A 15553-nucleotide genomic window follows, 5' to 3' on the forward strand; every position below is an offset into this window, starting at 1 on the left:
TGATACATCTATCTGTTTTAGCTTGAAACTTGTTTCTTCAATATACGCAGTCAGCAAATAGTTACTGCGTGTCTCCATACCAGTGAGTGTGTGTGTCTATGTAAGACAGAGGGAAGGTGATGTAGAGAAAGAAAAAGAGAGAGAGGGCGAGTGAGAGCCAACAGCATCCTTTCAGGATCTTGTACATAGAAATGAAATCTGTGAATGAAGCTGTAGTTCAATTTGATTAGGAAAATACACTCTAAAATAGAGAGGATGTGATGCCAGGCAAACTGAGCTGCTGGCTGGAGAACACCGAACAAAGATGAAATTGTTTCTGGATCTTAACCCACTCTTATGCAGAATGTCTCCTGACTGCTTTATCTTTCTTTCCCTCGTAAGAGTCAGCGACAGGCTGAGTGGAAAGTTGTCCTGCCTCTCAGAGAATGTTAACTCATCAGCCTCCAGGTGTAGCTCTGGCCTACTGGCTGCCTTTCCCTCTGAAGGCACACTCGAGAGAATCTTGAGCTGGCTTTGGAGCTGAGACCCCTTTGCACTCCCACTTTGGACGTCTTCACTGTGTGACAAACTAGTCCACCCGCTAGGCTCTAGCTGTTTCTGAACAGGTTCTCTGAAGTTACTGGAGACCCAAGCGGTTTGCTAGATTTTGCACAAGCAATAAAATAGTGCATAAACCCTGTTGCCCAGAGTCACTTAATACACCTGCTTCTGCTGATGGTCTTTGAGGAAGCCTCCGTGGAGGGCATCACAAACTGCTCTGCACATTCATATTCAAGCCGTGTGCAGCATGCACGGACCACGGCAGGCTGAGAGCCGCGTGCCTGGCGCCCCACCCGCCTCCGGCACTGTCTCCAGTCATTCCACTGCACTCACAAAGAAGTCCAAGAAATAGAAAAACATAAAAAGCTATTGTCCATGTCCAGTGAGAAATGAAATGCACTGGACCAAGTATCACAACTTCCTTAAAATAATACAACACTTTATCACGTTTGCATCTGATCCTGCTCATGGTTTGCAAAGTCGTAAACCCCTTGAAATCAACAGCTTGAGTCATCGCTGCCCTGTTCTATTTAAACGCATCCTTTTAAAAAAGCAATTTATTACAAACTCTCTATGGTTTCACCTTATCTAAAACACTTAATTCAGTCCATCTCCTGCTTTGCTTTGTAGTGTTGGAAGCAATCAGAAGATTGGAAGCAATTTACTAATAAGAGAACATGCCCTATAGCTCTGGCCTGTGAAAACAGTTTCTGAATCACAATGTAGCCACAAGTCAAATTCTAGAAAGAATTAATGGCGCATCTCATAGTTCTTTTATTTGGCGGCTGATTCATTCCAGATGCGATTGAAAATCCTACGTTACAGGTATGGCCTCTTCTGGTGTTCCCAAGGTAGGAAGCACATTGTCTTCTACCAGCAACTTTGCTCCAGCTCCCTGAAATATAGTCACTTCTACCACCACGAAAACGACAAAGCAAGGAAGAATCCAGCTTAGTCTTCTAGAAAAAGTTAACAGAGAAGAAAAGGTATGTCCCACAGTTAAATGAGCAAGGAGTTCTGCCCATACAAAGGCTGCAATCAAATCATTTGGTTTCGGGGATGAAAGCTAGACTCGTGCATAGATATGATATTCATTGTGGATGACCAAATCATGCCAGCATCTGATCTCCTTCACCAAAACCTTTCTCCAGAACCTCTTTCAACCTGCTTTACCCTCAAGCCTTCTCAAGGGAAGAGAGAGAAACGGACCTATCAAGATGCTTAAGTTCCCTGGGAAAGAAAACTCCTTTCTGTACCAGAGTGTACTCCTCTGTAAAGTGAAAAGTGTGGACCAGAGAGATTAGGGTCTCTTCTAGTCATAGAGGTGTGGGACTCTTGAGGGCTATGGCCTAAGGGTGAGGCCAGATGTGGAGCTGGGCATTTGGGACCACCAACAGGGGCATCAGGAATAGCCTATCCATGTGCCTGAAGATTCCTGCGGTTAAAAGAAACTAATTCAAGATCTCAAGGGAAAACAGATGAATTATGTAATAGATGGGCAAGAATGGACAGTCCAGTGCATGGCACCAAGCAGATATTTGATGAACACCAACTCCTTTGCCGAAAGCTTACTGGAATGGCTTGCTCTTGGCACATGTTGTTACTTTAATTCAGCAAATTGGCTCATTGGCCAGTGGAGTTCTAAGATTCACAGCCATGCTGCATCCGATTCCATCTCATTCTATCCCATTCCATAAGGTAGGTATCTGCCCCAGTAAGAGGGAAGGACACATCTACCCATGGAATTAAAAATAAAATAAAATAAAAGTGGGAAGTGGTACAGATGAGCCATAAAACATGATCCTAAGCAAAAGCAGCCAGCCACAAAAGGCCACACGGCATGAGATTTCACTTACAGGAAATGCCCAGCATAGGCAAATCCGTACAAGCAGAAAGTACATTAGTGGTTCCCAGGGGCTGGGAAAAGGGGAAAATGAGGGGTGACTACTAATAAAGTTTCTTTTGGGGTGATGAAATGTCCTTGAACTAGTGGTGATAGTTACACATCTCTATGAATATACGAAAAACCACATAATGGGATACTTTAAAGGGTGAATTATATTTCAATAAAATTATTGTTAAAAATACAAAAAAAGAGGGAAAACATAGAAAATGGCACCACAGTGGAAAAAAAAAAAAACCTGGAGAAGTGAAAGGTGCTTGAATTCCTGTCCCACTGGCTGTGTGATCTTGAGCAAATTGCTTAACCTTTCTGTGTCTTAGATTCATTAACTATCAAGTGGGGATATTATCTCTCTGTGAACCTTCTAAATTAACTATGAGGATACTACTCTTAGGAACTAAAGGCTGAATTCAAGGACTCCCTCATTCTGAGACATATAGAAACAGTGTACAAAGGAACCTGTACTACAATATCTGGGCCAGCCTTCAGAGGCAGGTATGGATAGTGAATGGGCAGCTCCTGGTGAGCATCCAAGACAGGTTTCCATGTCTAGCACTGGCTCCTTGAAGATGGTTATACTGACCGTATTTCTCATTCTCTTGCTGTATCTCGCAAGGAAACAGGCAGCCTGTTTCCACATTTTACAAGGAGGGAGGCTAAGCGCCTGGGATATTAAGTAACCTCTTTCAAGTTACCAAATGTGAAGAACCTAGAACACAGGGGTTCTCTCCCCTAAGGGAGCAAAACACACTTTCCATTGGACAAGTGAAAAATAGGGGTTGAGGTGTTGAGTCCTTTTGCACAGTGTGCTAACAAATCTTTGCTTAGTTTGGACATTAGAACCTAAGTTGGGAAAAAAAGAAAAGGAAAGAAAAGAAAAGAAAAAGAAGAAAGAAAGAAAGAAAGAAAGAAAGAAAGAAAGAAAGAAAGAAAGAAAGAAAGAAAGAAAGAAAGAAAGAGGAAAAGAAAAGAAAAGAGAAAGAAAGAAAGAAAGAAGGAAGGAAAGAAGGAAAGAAGAAAGAAAGAAAAAGAAAGAGAAAGGAGGGAGGGAGGGAGGGAGGGAGGGAACGTACTCTCAAAGGCTGTAGATTCAGAATTTTTGTTTCAGGAGTAAGGGAGGCAGATTACCTTTTCAAAGTTCAAAGAAAATGGTATGTTTTGTTTTCATGGTTCGTTTCATTTTCACTTGGGAAAAATGCCCCAGCTTTGAAGCCTCTCTGTTTAAACTCATTAGGAAAACCATCAATGACAGAAGCTTTCATGCAATCGTAGTGGGAGGAATTAGTGTTATGGGAGAGCTGGATCAATCTTCAAATGTTTCATCTATGGAGATGGGAGGTCAGCACCGGCTGCTTGTTCAGCTGGAAAGTTAACATAAACAAATACTTCATTCACTGGGAGAGTCCAAGGGAAAGACAGTTGATATTTCCCCTCTGAATACTTCCTCAGAAGGCACATGAAAGAGATGGTTGCTTCTTGAGAACTAAGTGGTCAACTGCTTGGCAAAATGTCTTACCTTGAAGAGCAAGGTGTTTGTTCTTTTAGTGTCTGGAAAGGAAAGGAGGTAGGGTTGTGAACATTCACGGAATAGAATCCCTTCCTGTGTAATTCCTAACTTCATTGAATTTGACATGGAAACCCTTTTAGTGGAGCTGGTTTTAATATATGAAGATATATTTTTTGATATCCCAATCTATTTTAAAGTTTTGTTTTGTTTTGTTTTTGTTTTGTTTTTGAGACAGAATCTCACTCTGTTGCCCAGGCTGGAGTGTAGTGGAGAGTAATCTCAGCTCACTGCAACCTCTGCCTCCTGGGTTCAAGCAATTCTCATGTCTCAGCCTCCTGAGTAGCTGGGATTACAGGCATGTGCCACTACGCCCAGCACATTTTTTTTATTTTTAGTAGAGATGGGGTTTCACCATGTTGGGCAGGATGGTCTTGAACTCCCGACCTCAGGTGATCCACCCACCTCAGCTTCCCAAAGTGCTGGGATTACAGGTATGAGCTGCTATGCAAACAGCCTCATTTTAAAGTTTTTTAAGCTGTGGAAGTCTCCTTTGTCAAAGATAGAATGTGGAACTTTGGTTTTGTTTTTCACTTTATTCATAAAGCTATTCCATAGCCCATCTGATCGATTCAAAATGGGGTTAACAGTGAGAAATTAAGGACTGCAGATGGGATGTCTAAAAGAGAGCTAACAGGAGAGGTCTAGTAGGAGGAGGAGAGATGGACAAATGAGGGATGCTGGAAGATTAACAGAGACCCCTGCTACTTCTAACAACGTCGTTCTGCAGAAATAAAATAAAATAAAAATCTTAGAAAATATTTTTCATGCCTACAACATAGCATGGATCAAGCAATTTGTGATCTCAGTATCTGTAAAGAATGACTCTATATTTATTTTTCTTACAAGCATTGCATATGTGGGTGTATGCAAATATATATACAGGCAAAAATGGAAAGGTATATCTACACACACAAATATATGACTGTGTGTGTGTGCACGCGCACGCATGTGTGTGCACACAGGCATTTGAGCTTGAGTGCATGCACTCATCTGAAATAAAAGAATACAGGAATAAAGGGACTATGACATCGAACTGATTAGCAGCACTGGACCTCATTCCTGCCAAGCCCATCCCAAGGCCAAACTAGAGCCTATTATTTTAGATCTTGGGGAAATTAAGCAGGCACAGACTTAAGAAAACATAGGCTGTGGTTAACTTTCTACTTCTTTCTACTAAGAGTGGATGACCAAGCATTTTTGCGACATTAGTCCTCTCTTGCTATCCCTTAGTTAGCTCATGAGGAAATAAGGTGTAAAACTACACTATCCAAGGTATGAAGCCATCCCTGCCCAACTTAATGAGCAACTAACTAATCCAAAAGGAAAAGAGCCATTACTTACACAGCCATAATGTAGATGCAATGTGGCATATAAATCAGTAACTCTTGTATTGCAAAACAGACAAATAGATTAATGCATGTTGCAAAGGATGGGTGAAGAGATCGATTAGGTTACTGATTCAGACCATGAACTTTCTCTCAATATACTGCATTTAACTTTTAAATAAGGTTTAGGAGAACCTGTAACATTTTGCTCACTGACAGAGCTATATTTTACTAAGGGCAGAAATTGGCTAGTCTATAAAAATTAAATTATGCCCCTTTCACTGTATCTAGTCAAGAGGAAAAACTCTAATTACAAGATTGCACTGTCAAACAAATGCAAATTCACATTCTTTATTCCCTGGTTTCAAAATTCATACTGGAGGGGCTTCTATTCTGAAATGAAAATCAATATTTGAAATATTTTGCAGAGTACAATGACAAGCAAGAGCAAAAGAAGTGTCATTATCAAGGGTGCTAGTAAATAGACACCAACTCATTAAGTGCAGAGCTGGTGAGAACAAGTCATTCGTTATGCAAATATTTAAATATCAATTAGTAAGGACAATGAAAGAAGTTGAAGTGAACCTTCCCTTCCCCACAGCCAGTAACTTATTATTCCAGAAATGACCAAACGGAACAGGAGTGGTGGATAATAATCTCAGCACCTAATAGGAATGTCACTCTGGGGAATAGATAAAGGTTAATTTCAAACGTACTTCCCAGTTGAAAATTAAATGTACCTGCCTCAAAATTCATAAGAGCTGAGTTTGCAGACTTAGTCCAGAAACTGAAGGCCTACACATATTGCACGACTGGTATTTTTTGGAAAGAGAACACCTTTCATTACTGCTTAATGTCAGACTGGCTTAGTTCGTTAAATTTTCTTAGTTGATTTAAAGCCCTGGTTTTTCTATACCTATGAAAAAATGCCAGTCCACATAGCACTCAAACTTAAAAATCTCACTGGTTGGTTCTCAGATTCTTGACATCCACTTCATGGCCTGTCTACCCGGACTGTTAGGTGAACTTGGTGGATATGAAAAATGGTCTAAACTCTTTGAACTTTGCCTGGACTATCTTTTCGGGCAGACTTGGCAGGATATTTTACGACACGCTGGCTGTGTGGTATTACAGCAAAGGTGCTGGCCAGGGAAGCAGGCTTCAAGCGCCTCTTAGTAACAGCTGGCTGGTGAACTTGGACCATGCATCTAATTTTTCTGGACCTTGCTGTCTTCCTCTATAACACAAAAAGGTTTGTCCCTAGATCAGTTCTCAACTCGGGTCACCCCAGAATCACTGGGAAGTTTATAAAAGACCCATGGCCAGATATACCACAGATTTATGAAACGGGCTTCTTTAAGCAGAGACCCAGCCATGTGGAGTTGAACAAAACTCCCAGCAAGATTCCAACATGCCTCTTTAACTAGGAGTCGCTGGGCTCTTTCAGCTCCAGTATGCTGAGATTCTCAGGATAACATATGTTATTGATCAAACTTAAAAGAAATTCTGACTTCAATTCTTAATAGCATCATTTAACAGGCATTACTTTCTCTGGAGTGGAGATGTTGACCATGTAATAGAATTACATGCTGACTGGCTGTGGCATGAGGAAACAAGATCTTGAAAGATGACCACCAGATTTCACAAGACTCTATAGGTACAATCGAAAGAGAAAAGTCAGATGTCTCGGGCGCTCAACAAAAGTTAGCTCTTGTTACTATGATGATGATACTACAACTGTGTTCACTTAGAGTTTTAGATTTGCTCTCTATCCTTGTTGGCAAAAAATTAAATTGGTCCCTAATAAGTACACGGACATCAAAATGGAAGTGCCTTGGAGGTATGAGCCCCCCCCACCCCCGGACATCTTTTGATGCAGAAACAGATCCGTTTGGCTTGTTTCTATGGAGTTTAGGCTTAGAATGCCTTGCTTCCATGTCACACACCCCAACCTAGCATCCTTCCCTTCATAACCTTTTCCTTTGAGTTCGTCGACTGCTTCTGTTTATCAAACTTCACAATTGAAACTGCCTTATTGATTCTGTCTCGACCTGTTGGGCTGTGACCTGTGGCCTGAGGGACCTGGTTTGGAGACAAGATGCCCACCTTGTCCGAGCTTACAGAAAATGAGCAACCTTAGGCCAGGCACGTGAAGACTGTGCTGAAGTTTCTGTGGATAAAATGGAAGTTAAAATGCCTCCTCTGCTTCTTTTACAGAGTGGTTTTGAGGACAGAATGAGGCAAGATGAAAAACAGCACTTTGAAAATGGAGTGTGTAGTATTCATCTTAGATACACTTTTACAGAGGAAGAAATGTCTCTCAGAAAAAGAACCTCTCTGACTCACATTTAGCTTACATCCCTTTCTCGACCATATCCTAGGTGATAAAACATGACACCCAGGTAAGCAGTGGCCTTGTGGACTCTGAAGAAGTTCTTAACGTGTCCACAGTACATTCTGTCTGGCTCTAAACTACTGTCTCAAGAAAGCTGCAAATATTTGAACGTAACAATAAAGTGTTAACAGTAATTCTGACTAAAATCACAGCAGTCCCTCTGGTAGAAAGGCAGTAAATTTTTTGCTCAGGTAAAACGTAGGAAAGAAATACAAGTAGAAAAAAACCCCATTTGTTCAAATTATCCCTATCAATCTTAACTGAAGAATTATCGCCAAGTTTGTTTTGTTTTGCATTATTAATAGCCCAAATCCCATGTGCCAAAATGATGTTTACTCCTTTTCTTGGGACACATTACGCTTGAGAGCCAGTATGTCTCAGGCTTCCCAGAAGAGTGATTTTGGTGCAACAAATAATGACCTATAAAAACAGCCCTTACAACTACACACACACCACAACACAGCGCAGTGACAAGCTGGCATCTGCTTTCCAAATAACCATGAGGATAGCAATATGACATTTCCAGGCCCTTCTCTGAGAAGAAACAACTTTCCCAAGCTGTTGGCTTTAAAACTAGAGTCCTTGCATCGATTTGCCAGTGGGTAAAGGGAATCATATAACAGTTCTAATCACTTCGCCGGGTTCTGCAGGCAGTTCACAGAACTAAAGGGAAGTGGGGGCTTTGGTTCATTCAATATCAGCCATAAAGTTACGCTATTTCCCATCTTTTCAATATCCTTAAAATGGCAACGTCTGTGTTTATGGTTTTGACCTTGAAACTGAAGTAACAGCTCCACCTATTCTCCCAAAGTTCCGGTTATAATTTGGGGAACTTTGAGTTCTAATAAGACAGCTGGGGTAGGGAGCTGGGGGAGGGTTGGAAAGTTCTACCTCAGCGAGAAGACCCTTGGTCAGCTAGAGGGAGTAAGGGCTATCCCACAAGACCCCTTCGTCCCTCACAGGACGCTCAGGCCCTCTTCTCAGCCAGCCAGCAGCTAAGCTGGTAGGGCCGAGAACGGCATTCCTTTGAAAGATCTTGGCAATTTGTGCCTGGAAGTTGATGCATTAGTTCTAAAATTAAATAAAGATCCTGTAGTGTTCTTCAAGGAAATATGGCGTGCCTCTATGACAAAACACATTTTTCAAGCTCTGACCTCTGGGAACTTCAACTAGCTCCATATTTCAGGCTGCCAATGCTCACAGGCTACTGTCTAGTTGCCCAAGCCAGGGCTGGTTAGCCATATATTTTCTATCTCCATCAGCTTGTAGCATAGGGAGGTGAAGAGAGTAAATAAAAAGAGGAGAGCCACTAATTTAAATGCACTTCCCCTCCCAAGACCCTTGGGGAGAAGCCCTGGTAATTCATGAGATTAAAGTAACTTGGAACTCTTCATTTTCCCAGCACTGTAAAAGTAAATCTGCGATAACCAGTGTGTGGGCATTAAATCAAAGTCAGTCCTTTTTCCTGTTATTTAATGGCCCCCTCACTCCCACCCCAGAGCCCAGGCTTAAGAGCGAGGGGGAGGGCTGCCAGGCTCTTACCGGCACTTTGCTCCATCACTTCTTTCTGACACATATCTTGAACGTTCACCGTGCAATTCACGATGAACTCAGGGGAGGAGCAGTCGTTGTTCAGCTGGAATTCTTCACACTGGTAGCACTGGATTTGCAGCGCAAAGCCTGCGAGACAGACGCAGTCGGGTTCAGATCCGGCCCCCACAGAGCCCACCCCGGAAATCACGACCATCCCACGCCCCAGAGCGCGGCGGCTCCCGGCCTCTGGGAGGCTTGGGGCTCTGCACTCCTGGGTCTCCGGGTAGGGCCAGATGTGGCTGAAACCGGCAGGGGGCGGCGCGGGTACCTAGGGTCCTTTAGGACAAAATGGAATAGTGCCTGCCACCTCTGGACCCCGGCTCTAGACACGAAGAGCCCATTCAACACCACCCCAGGCCTTTTCCCAAGAAGTTGAAAGGAGGGTGGGGATGGTACCACCCGAAGAGCGAAGTAGCTCTGGAGACGTGCGTTAGCTCCAGCCAAAGCCAAAGGATTTGCCTAATTGCTAATTGGTTACAAATTACTTAATTACTATTTTGGCACCATTCGTGATTACATTCGCAGACGTCTTTTCAGTTTTTATTTATTTAAATTTTAAAGTCAGCGTTTCTGTGCCAGGGCTCTGAGGATTCCTGAGCGACCACCTGGGAACAAGGGTGGAGGTGCCAGACGCCAAGTGCTGTTGCGCCGCAAGTCCCCGAGCCCGGGTCTGCGGCCCTTCTCCAGGGCCGTCCCCGCGGCGACTCGGGTGGCCACAGAGGGTGGGAGAGGGCGTTTGTGAGCGCGCACACCCTGAATCCAGACCCCGCGGCCCTTTCTTCCAGGCCCCGGCTTTCAGGGCAACCGTTCGGCTAGGGTGGGTGGTCGGGGTCCCAGCTCTGCAGAGCTTAGTCGGGAGCCAGTAGGCGAACTGGAGAGAGGACGCGAGACCTTTGCGCCTCTGGTCGCTTCGTCCTGGCTGTTCTCGGTGTACGCGCTCCTGTCTAGACCCAACTGCCCGCGCTCCCGCTGCCCCACATCTATCGCACTCTAAGCGCAGCAACCCAGCTTCAGCGCGGCCGCAGGCTGCCTAGCGCGCCGCTCACCTGTCGGCGGCGCCACTCCCACCGGGTGCCGGAGGCACCAGACAACTTGGCGGGGTTCGGGAGATGTCGCCCCCTCTTCCTCGCCGAGACCCCAGCACGGCTCGGACCCTCCCTCCTCCCAAGCCCAGCTTCTGCCGACCGTGCAGCCCGAGAAGCTGTAGCCCGGAGTCCGGCGAACCCGCCGCTCCCGGCTCTCCTGCAGCGCGGGACTTGGACACTTTCCCAGCCTCGCGCCCCGGGGCACCAGTCGCCGCCGCCCAACTCCCGCTGGGCAGCCCCAGGGCAGGGCTGGCCCCAGGTGGGCGCCTTGGGGGGCAAAAGGGCTGGCTGGTAGATGGACTGTGCGCACCTGGCGCCGGCTGCTGGCCTCTGGGCATTCTCACCTGGAAGCAAGAACAATCCGCAAAAAGTTGCCGCGATGCCTAGGACCCACATTCTCCCGGAGTCCCGGGACCGGGAGCGGGTAGGCGCATCAGAGGAGGCGACCGCAGCGGAGGCTGCCCCGGCTGCAGCGGCTGTGGCTGCCGAGGCTGCTGGGGCCCGCGCTGCTGCCGCCGAGACGACGGTCGTAGCTTAGAGGAGCCGCAGGTGCCGCTCGCGGCGCCTGCATCGCCCGCGCTCGGGCTCCTGGCTGCGGGTCTCCGCTCCTCCCGCTCGCGCTGCCGGGCCGAGCACCGCGCCTCCGGAGTTGGCGGCTGAGACTGAAGGAACTACTGGCGATGCAGAGCACCCACAAAAGTCTCGCCTTTTCTCCCCACCTCCCACTCCAGGCACCACGTGACGGCCGCCGAGTTGGGGTGGGGGTGGCGGGCGGGGAAGGCTGGGACCGTCTCTCTACATCCCCACCCCCTTCCTGTCTTCCTCTTCTCCCGCCTCCGCACGTTCCTGGGAAAGGGGCGCCGGGGGGGCGGGAGAGGACTGGTAGCTGAGGTGAAGAGGCTGGAGATTGGGGGAGCGGCGGGGAGGGCGCAGCAGGTGCCGTGGGGACCTGCCGGGTGCGGACTAGGGTCTGAGGACTGCGTGCCCGGCTGGCCCTTCGCATATAGGGACGCGGCCTCCCCACTCCACGTCCTCTGCGCCTTCCAGGACTGGTCAGTACCCCCAGCGACTGGGTCCAGCCCACACCGCTGAGACGGTCCCACTGCGGGCCGCTGGAGCCTGGCGCCCCGGGAGGCTGACAGGAGGGGAGCACGTTCCCGTGCGCCTGGCAAAGTTCCACGCTCGCAGGCTCCCTAGGGTGTCCTGTGCAGCTGTGCCCCCTCTTCCTCCGAGGCCTTCTGTCAAGAACCAGCTCGGCATGGCCAGTCTGGATGGGGGTGTGGTGGGGACACTGCCTTGACTGTCGCACTTGCCCGGGCCACCCTCCCTTCTCCCGCCTGCGCGCACCGCTGGAGGGTGCATTGACACCGCCCTGGTCGCCTAGCCTAGGAGAACGCCGTCCCGGGGGCACCTGCCGTGAGGTCCCACCAGAAAGCAAATCAGGGTAAAGAAGAGGGTTGTTTTTCTCCATTCCTTGTCGCCAAAACGCCGACCGGCTCCATCCTGTTTTCTCCAAAGCCACCGATTATTAGTACATACTCCCACGTCCTCTCCCGGAAGGCCATCCCAGCCTCGGACTCGGCCTCTGGCTGCTCCCCACACCCCTGAAATTCCTCTTCTTTCCGCAAAGTCCAAGTGACCCACCTTGCGTACTCCCAGGGATGCCCCGGTGCTATCTTCGCCTTCCTTCCCCAGTCTTGCAGCAGGTGTTGCGGGAGGCCGCTTGCCTGCCGGAGTGCGTTGGTGCCCCCGCCCCCAATCCGCACATTCCCACCCCCTTTCCCCACATCCTTAGGGAGCGTCCATTTCCGTGGAAATCGCCTCCTAAGCTTTGCCCCTTTTCACCCATTTCTCCCGCGGCCACTTCTTGGGGCAGCTCTCTCCGGCCGGGACGCTGATCATTTATTTTTGCATCCTCCCAGCTGAGCCGGTCTGGAAAGGAGCTTAAATGACTTGCTTTGTAATTCCTCTGCAGAGATCACTCCATGTCTGCCTCGGGCTCCTTCTCTCCCTCCCTCCCCCCTTCTTTCATTTCTATTTGGTTAACCCCTCGGGGAGACTGAAATGCTTTGACCATTACTCACCTGTCTGCAGACTCTGATCTTAAAATTGGCTAAATTACTATCTCTAGAGCAAAAGGGCCAGTTTATTTATTCCTTCGGGAAACCCATCGGAAGAGCACGTGTGAGTCATGATTCAAGTAACTGACTGGGCCAAAAGGTCCTTGAGCAAGTTATTTTCAGTTTTCAGAGGGTGCAATTGTGATAAAACTTTTATTCAGAAAGAAAACAAAATGATTTTTTAAAGTCTGAAAGACAAGGACATTTTACATAATTTTCATTTAAGATAAAATAAAACAAATTGCACAAATTAACCAAATAACACTGATCATACAATACTCTTTAAAGAAACAATTATGTGCTAAAGTAGCCATATAGATCCTAAAAATATTTCTATTGTGCCTAGTTTACAAGCTCCTGTACATAAGCAATTATAAATAGTTCACATCTAGAAAAAATACACATAACCTTTAAAATAGAATTTATCCTTACATATAAACAGTCTTTGTAGAAAAAAAGGATATTAAAAAGAATTCTTCGTAGCACCATTAATTTTATTTTTAAAAGTGAACACTGCAAATAGAAATTTGCTTTCATTTTTAGAGTGCCCAGATTTTAATAAAAAGAGCAAGAAGATAAAAATCAAATAATAGGATCATAGAGAAGCACTAAGTAGAAGACAATCTAAAGAAATGTCTGGAAGGAAAAGCTGTTATTAGGAATAAAATTCGGTCATTTCTGATACAATGACACACTCCCAATCAGTGTCCACACTTTAGGACCCTTTTCATTTTTCAGCAGAAGCAGAATTACACCGATTACTATCACCTGAATCTCTGGCAACGAATCTGAAATTGCACTAAAATGAACATTTCTATCAAATTGAGATTTATGAGATGGAGATGAGGAGGAAGGAACCCTCTGGTTTTTTGGCAGGCCCTGTTGTAGGTTTACAGAGTGTACCCACAAACAATTTGAGGACCAGGACAATGAACATCACAAAAACTTCAGTTGGGATTTTAAAAAATATATATTATCATCAACTTCTAAGACTTAGTACATTATTTCAAGAGCATGGCGCTGATTCCATTTATTGCTGTCTGTTTTTTTTTTTGCTACAAATATAATTTCTCTTCCAAAAAATTTACAACTTCTGTACAAATATTCAAAAAAAGTGCAAAATTAAGGATTCTGTATCATAGGTGTGTTTACGCTTAATCCTCTTGAAACACAATAAATGGAGTCTATCTTTATTGCCCTGTCAGAGATATGAGCTCTGGTGGGTTGCCTGCTGTGAATTAGACAATGAAGGCTCTGGTCCTTCAATAGTTTATTATTGTCAGCTCTACCCAGCAGCACACCCCCCACCACCCCCAGCCCTCATTTCTTAAGCTCTCCAGTCCCAGCTCACTAAGGGAAGAGAAGTCCTTTATACATCATTTGAACCTTGACTGGCACAGGAAGAGAAGCTATCATATAAAGAATCACTCAAAGATTCCAAGTTGTCTACCCCAGGCCTATCTGAACTACTCAAAGATGTCTCTTCATTTTTTTCTTTTTCTTCCTTCTGTCCTTCAACCTTGTTCAGAGAGTTCTTCTCTTTTTCTAATAAAATCACAGTATTGCTGTGAAATTTATTGAATGACTCCAGGGAAATTTTCGATAATCTATTCTCGGGATCGTCTTTTGTTTCTTCAAGTTGTTTCAATTTCTGCAATAAAACGAAGAAAATATTAGAAACATATTTCTTTGGAAAATCAAGTTATTCTATCTAATATTCAATTATTGTCTGTATAAAGTACAGTTTAAAGGGATAGAGAAAACCTACAAGTCTTTAACAATCTTCTAGTATAATTAAATGTAATAATAAAGCCAATTTTAGGGATAAATCAGGACTTTAATCATTTTACTGAGATAAATAGGTCCCAATTTGCAAACCAGTTAAGTGCCACTTAATTTCATTTTAAATGGATCCATTTGAAATTTGTTCAGGTAAAGTGCCTTATTTTTCTTCATCAAAGTTTCAAACTCCTCTCTTTCCTTGCTAACTATTAGTTGTACTTTTTCTAAATATGAGTAGGGATTGAATTTCAGCCAGAAGTTATGGTAATTTTTTTTTTTTTAAAAGAAGACATAAAAATCCCTTAACTTGCCATTTTCGAATACATGTTAAGCTTGTTAGAAGCACTGCCATTTTGGTATTTTGTCCCTTTATGGGACTTAAGATACTTGAAAGAGATCTCCAGGTTTTTGGGTGTAGATCCCAGAAGGCCCAAGGGCTTAAAAATTAAAGTGGCAGGTGAACAGCTGAGTAACCCCTCTGCTCCAGAAGGTCTAGTAATACCAGTTTACACTGGGATATTACTGTTATGAATACCCTGTGTGATGTTATAAAGCACCACAACCAAATTCAATAATTATTATAGGTAAACCCTGTAAACATAAATATATTCGGTTGCTCAGTTGGCTCCTAAGGGCTAAGGTGAGGACAGAGGGAGGCACTGATGCCAAAAACAATGACAAGAACAGATGTGTATAAGTGTCTACAATGTTTCTCATCTTCTTTTCCTCTTTGCAGCAGAAATTCCATCCAAACACAAGAAAGAAGCAGGCCCAGGGTCTTAGAGATGATAGTAAGTGTTATCATTTATTAAGCATCCACTAGGTAAAAGACACTTAACAGATTCTATCAGCTGTTTCACAAACCTGCAAGGTAAACATCCCCATTTTAAACAGAAGGCACGCAAGGCTCAGAGTGACAGCGATATTTGCCAAAGGTTGCCCAGCAAGTGGCAGAGAACAGGATTTGAATTTCTGTCTGGCTGCCTTCCACGCTCTTGTTCTTTCCATTAAACCATGTTCTTACGTAATAAAGGACAAAATGTCCTGTTTTCCATTTTGTTACCCAAAAATTCCACTTAAATAACTTGCCAAACCGTCTCTAACATGTGCAGTTCTGCTGTGCACCATGCTCCCCACCCCCAACATTATTATGCTGGACTTACAAGGTTGCAATGAGGAAACTGTGTTTTGATTGGGGAAAATAGATAGAGTCAAAGCCTATGGATTCTCACATGCTAAATAT

General features: G+C 45.0%; 2 protein-coding genes across 7 annotated transcripts in view; both read right to left on the reverse strand.

The window, feature by feature from the left end:
- Nucleotides 1-11156, reverse strand: part of LYPD1 (LY6/PLAUR domain containing 1) — a 30338-nt gene extending 19182 nt beyond the window's left edge. The window contains exons 1-3 of the mRNA XM_007964769.3: nt 10928-11156; nt 10753-10821; nt 9273-9410 (exon numbers count right to left, since the gene is read on the reverse strand). Of these exons, the coding sequence (XP_007962960.2) occupies nt 9273-9410; nt 10753-10821; nt 10928-10979 (259 nt within the window). The 5' untranslated portion in view covers nt 10980-11156. The remainder of the gene's footprint in view (nt 1-9272; nt 9411-10752; nt 10822-10927) is intronic.
- A 1508-nt stretch (nt 11157-12664) lies between these two features.
- The window catches only part of NCKAP5 (NCK associated protein 5), a 983546-nt gene continuing 980657 nt past the window's right edge, over nt 12665-15553 (reverse strand). For 5 of the 6 annotated variants that reach the window (XM_073019623.1, XM_073019626.1, XM_073019624.1 and 2 more), the window contains one exon: nt 12665-14179. In XM_073019623.1, the coding sequence (XP_072875724.1) occupies nt 13898-14179 (282 nt within the window). In that variant the 3' untranslated portion in view covers nt 12665-13897. The remainder of the gene's footprint in view (nt 14180-15553) is intronic. The other variant, XM_073019628.1, reaches the window with a different exon arrangement.

This window comes from Chlorocebus sabaeus, chromosome 10, assembly GCF_047675955.1.
Source record: "Chlorocebus sabaeus isolate Y175 chromosome 10, mChlSab1.0.hap1, whole genome shotgun sequence".
NCBI classification, from domain to species: Eukaryota; Metazoa; Chordata; class Mammalia; order Primates; family Cercopithecidae; genus Chlorocebus; species Chlorocebus sabaeus.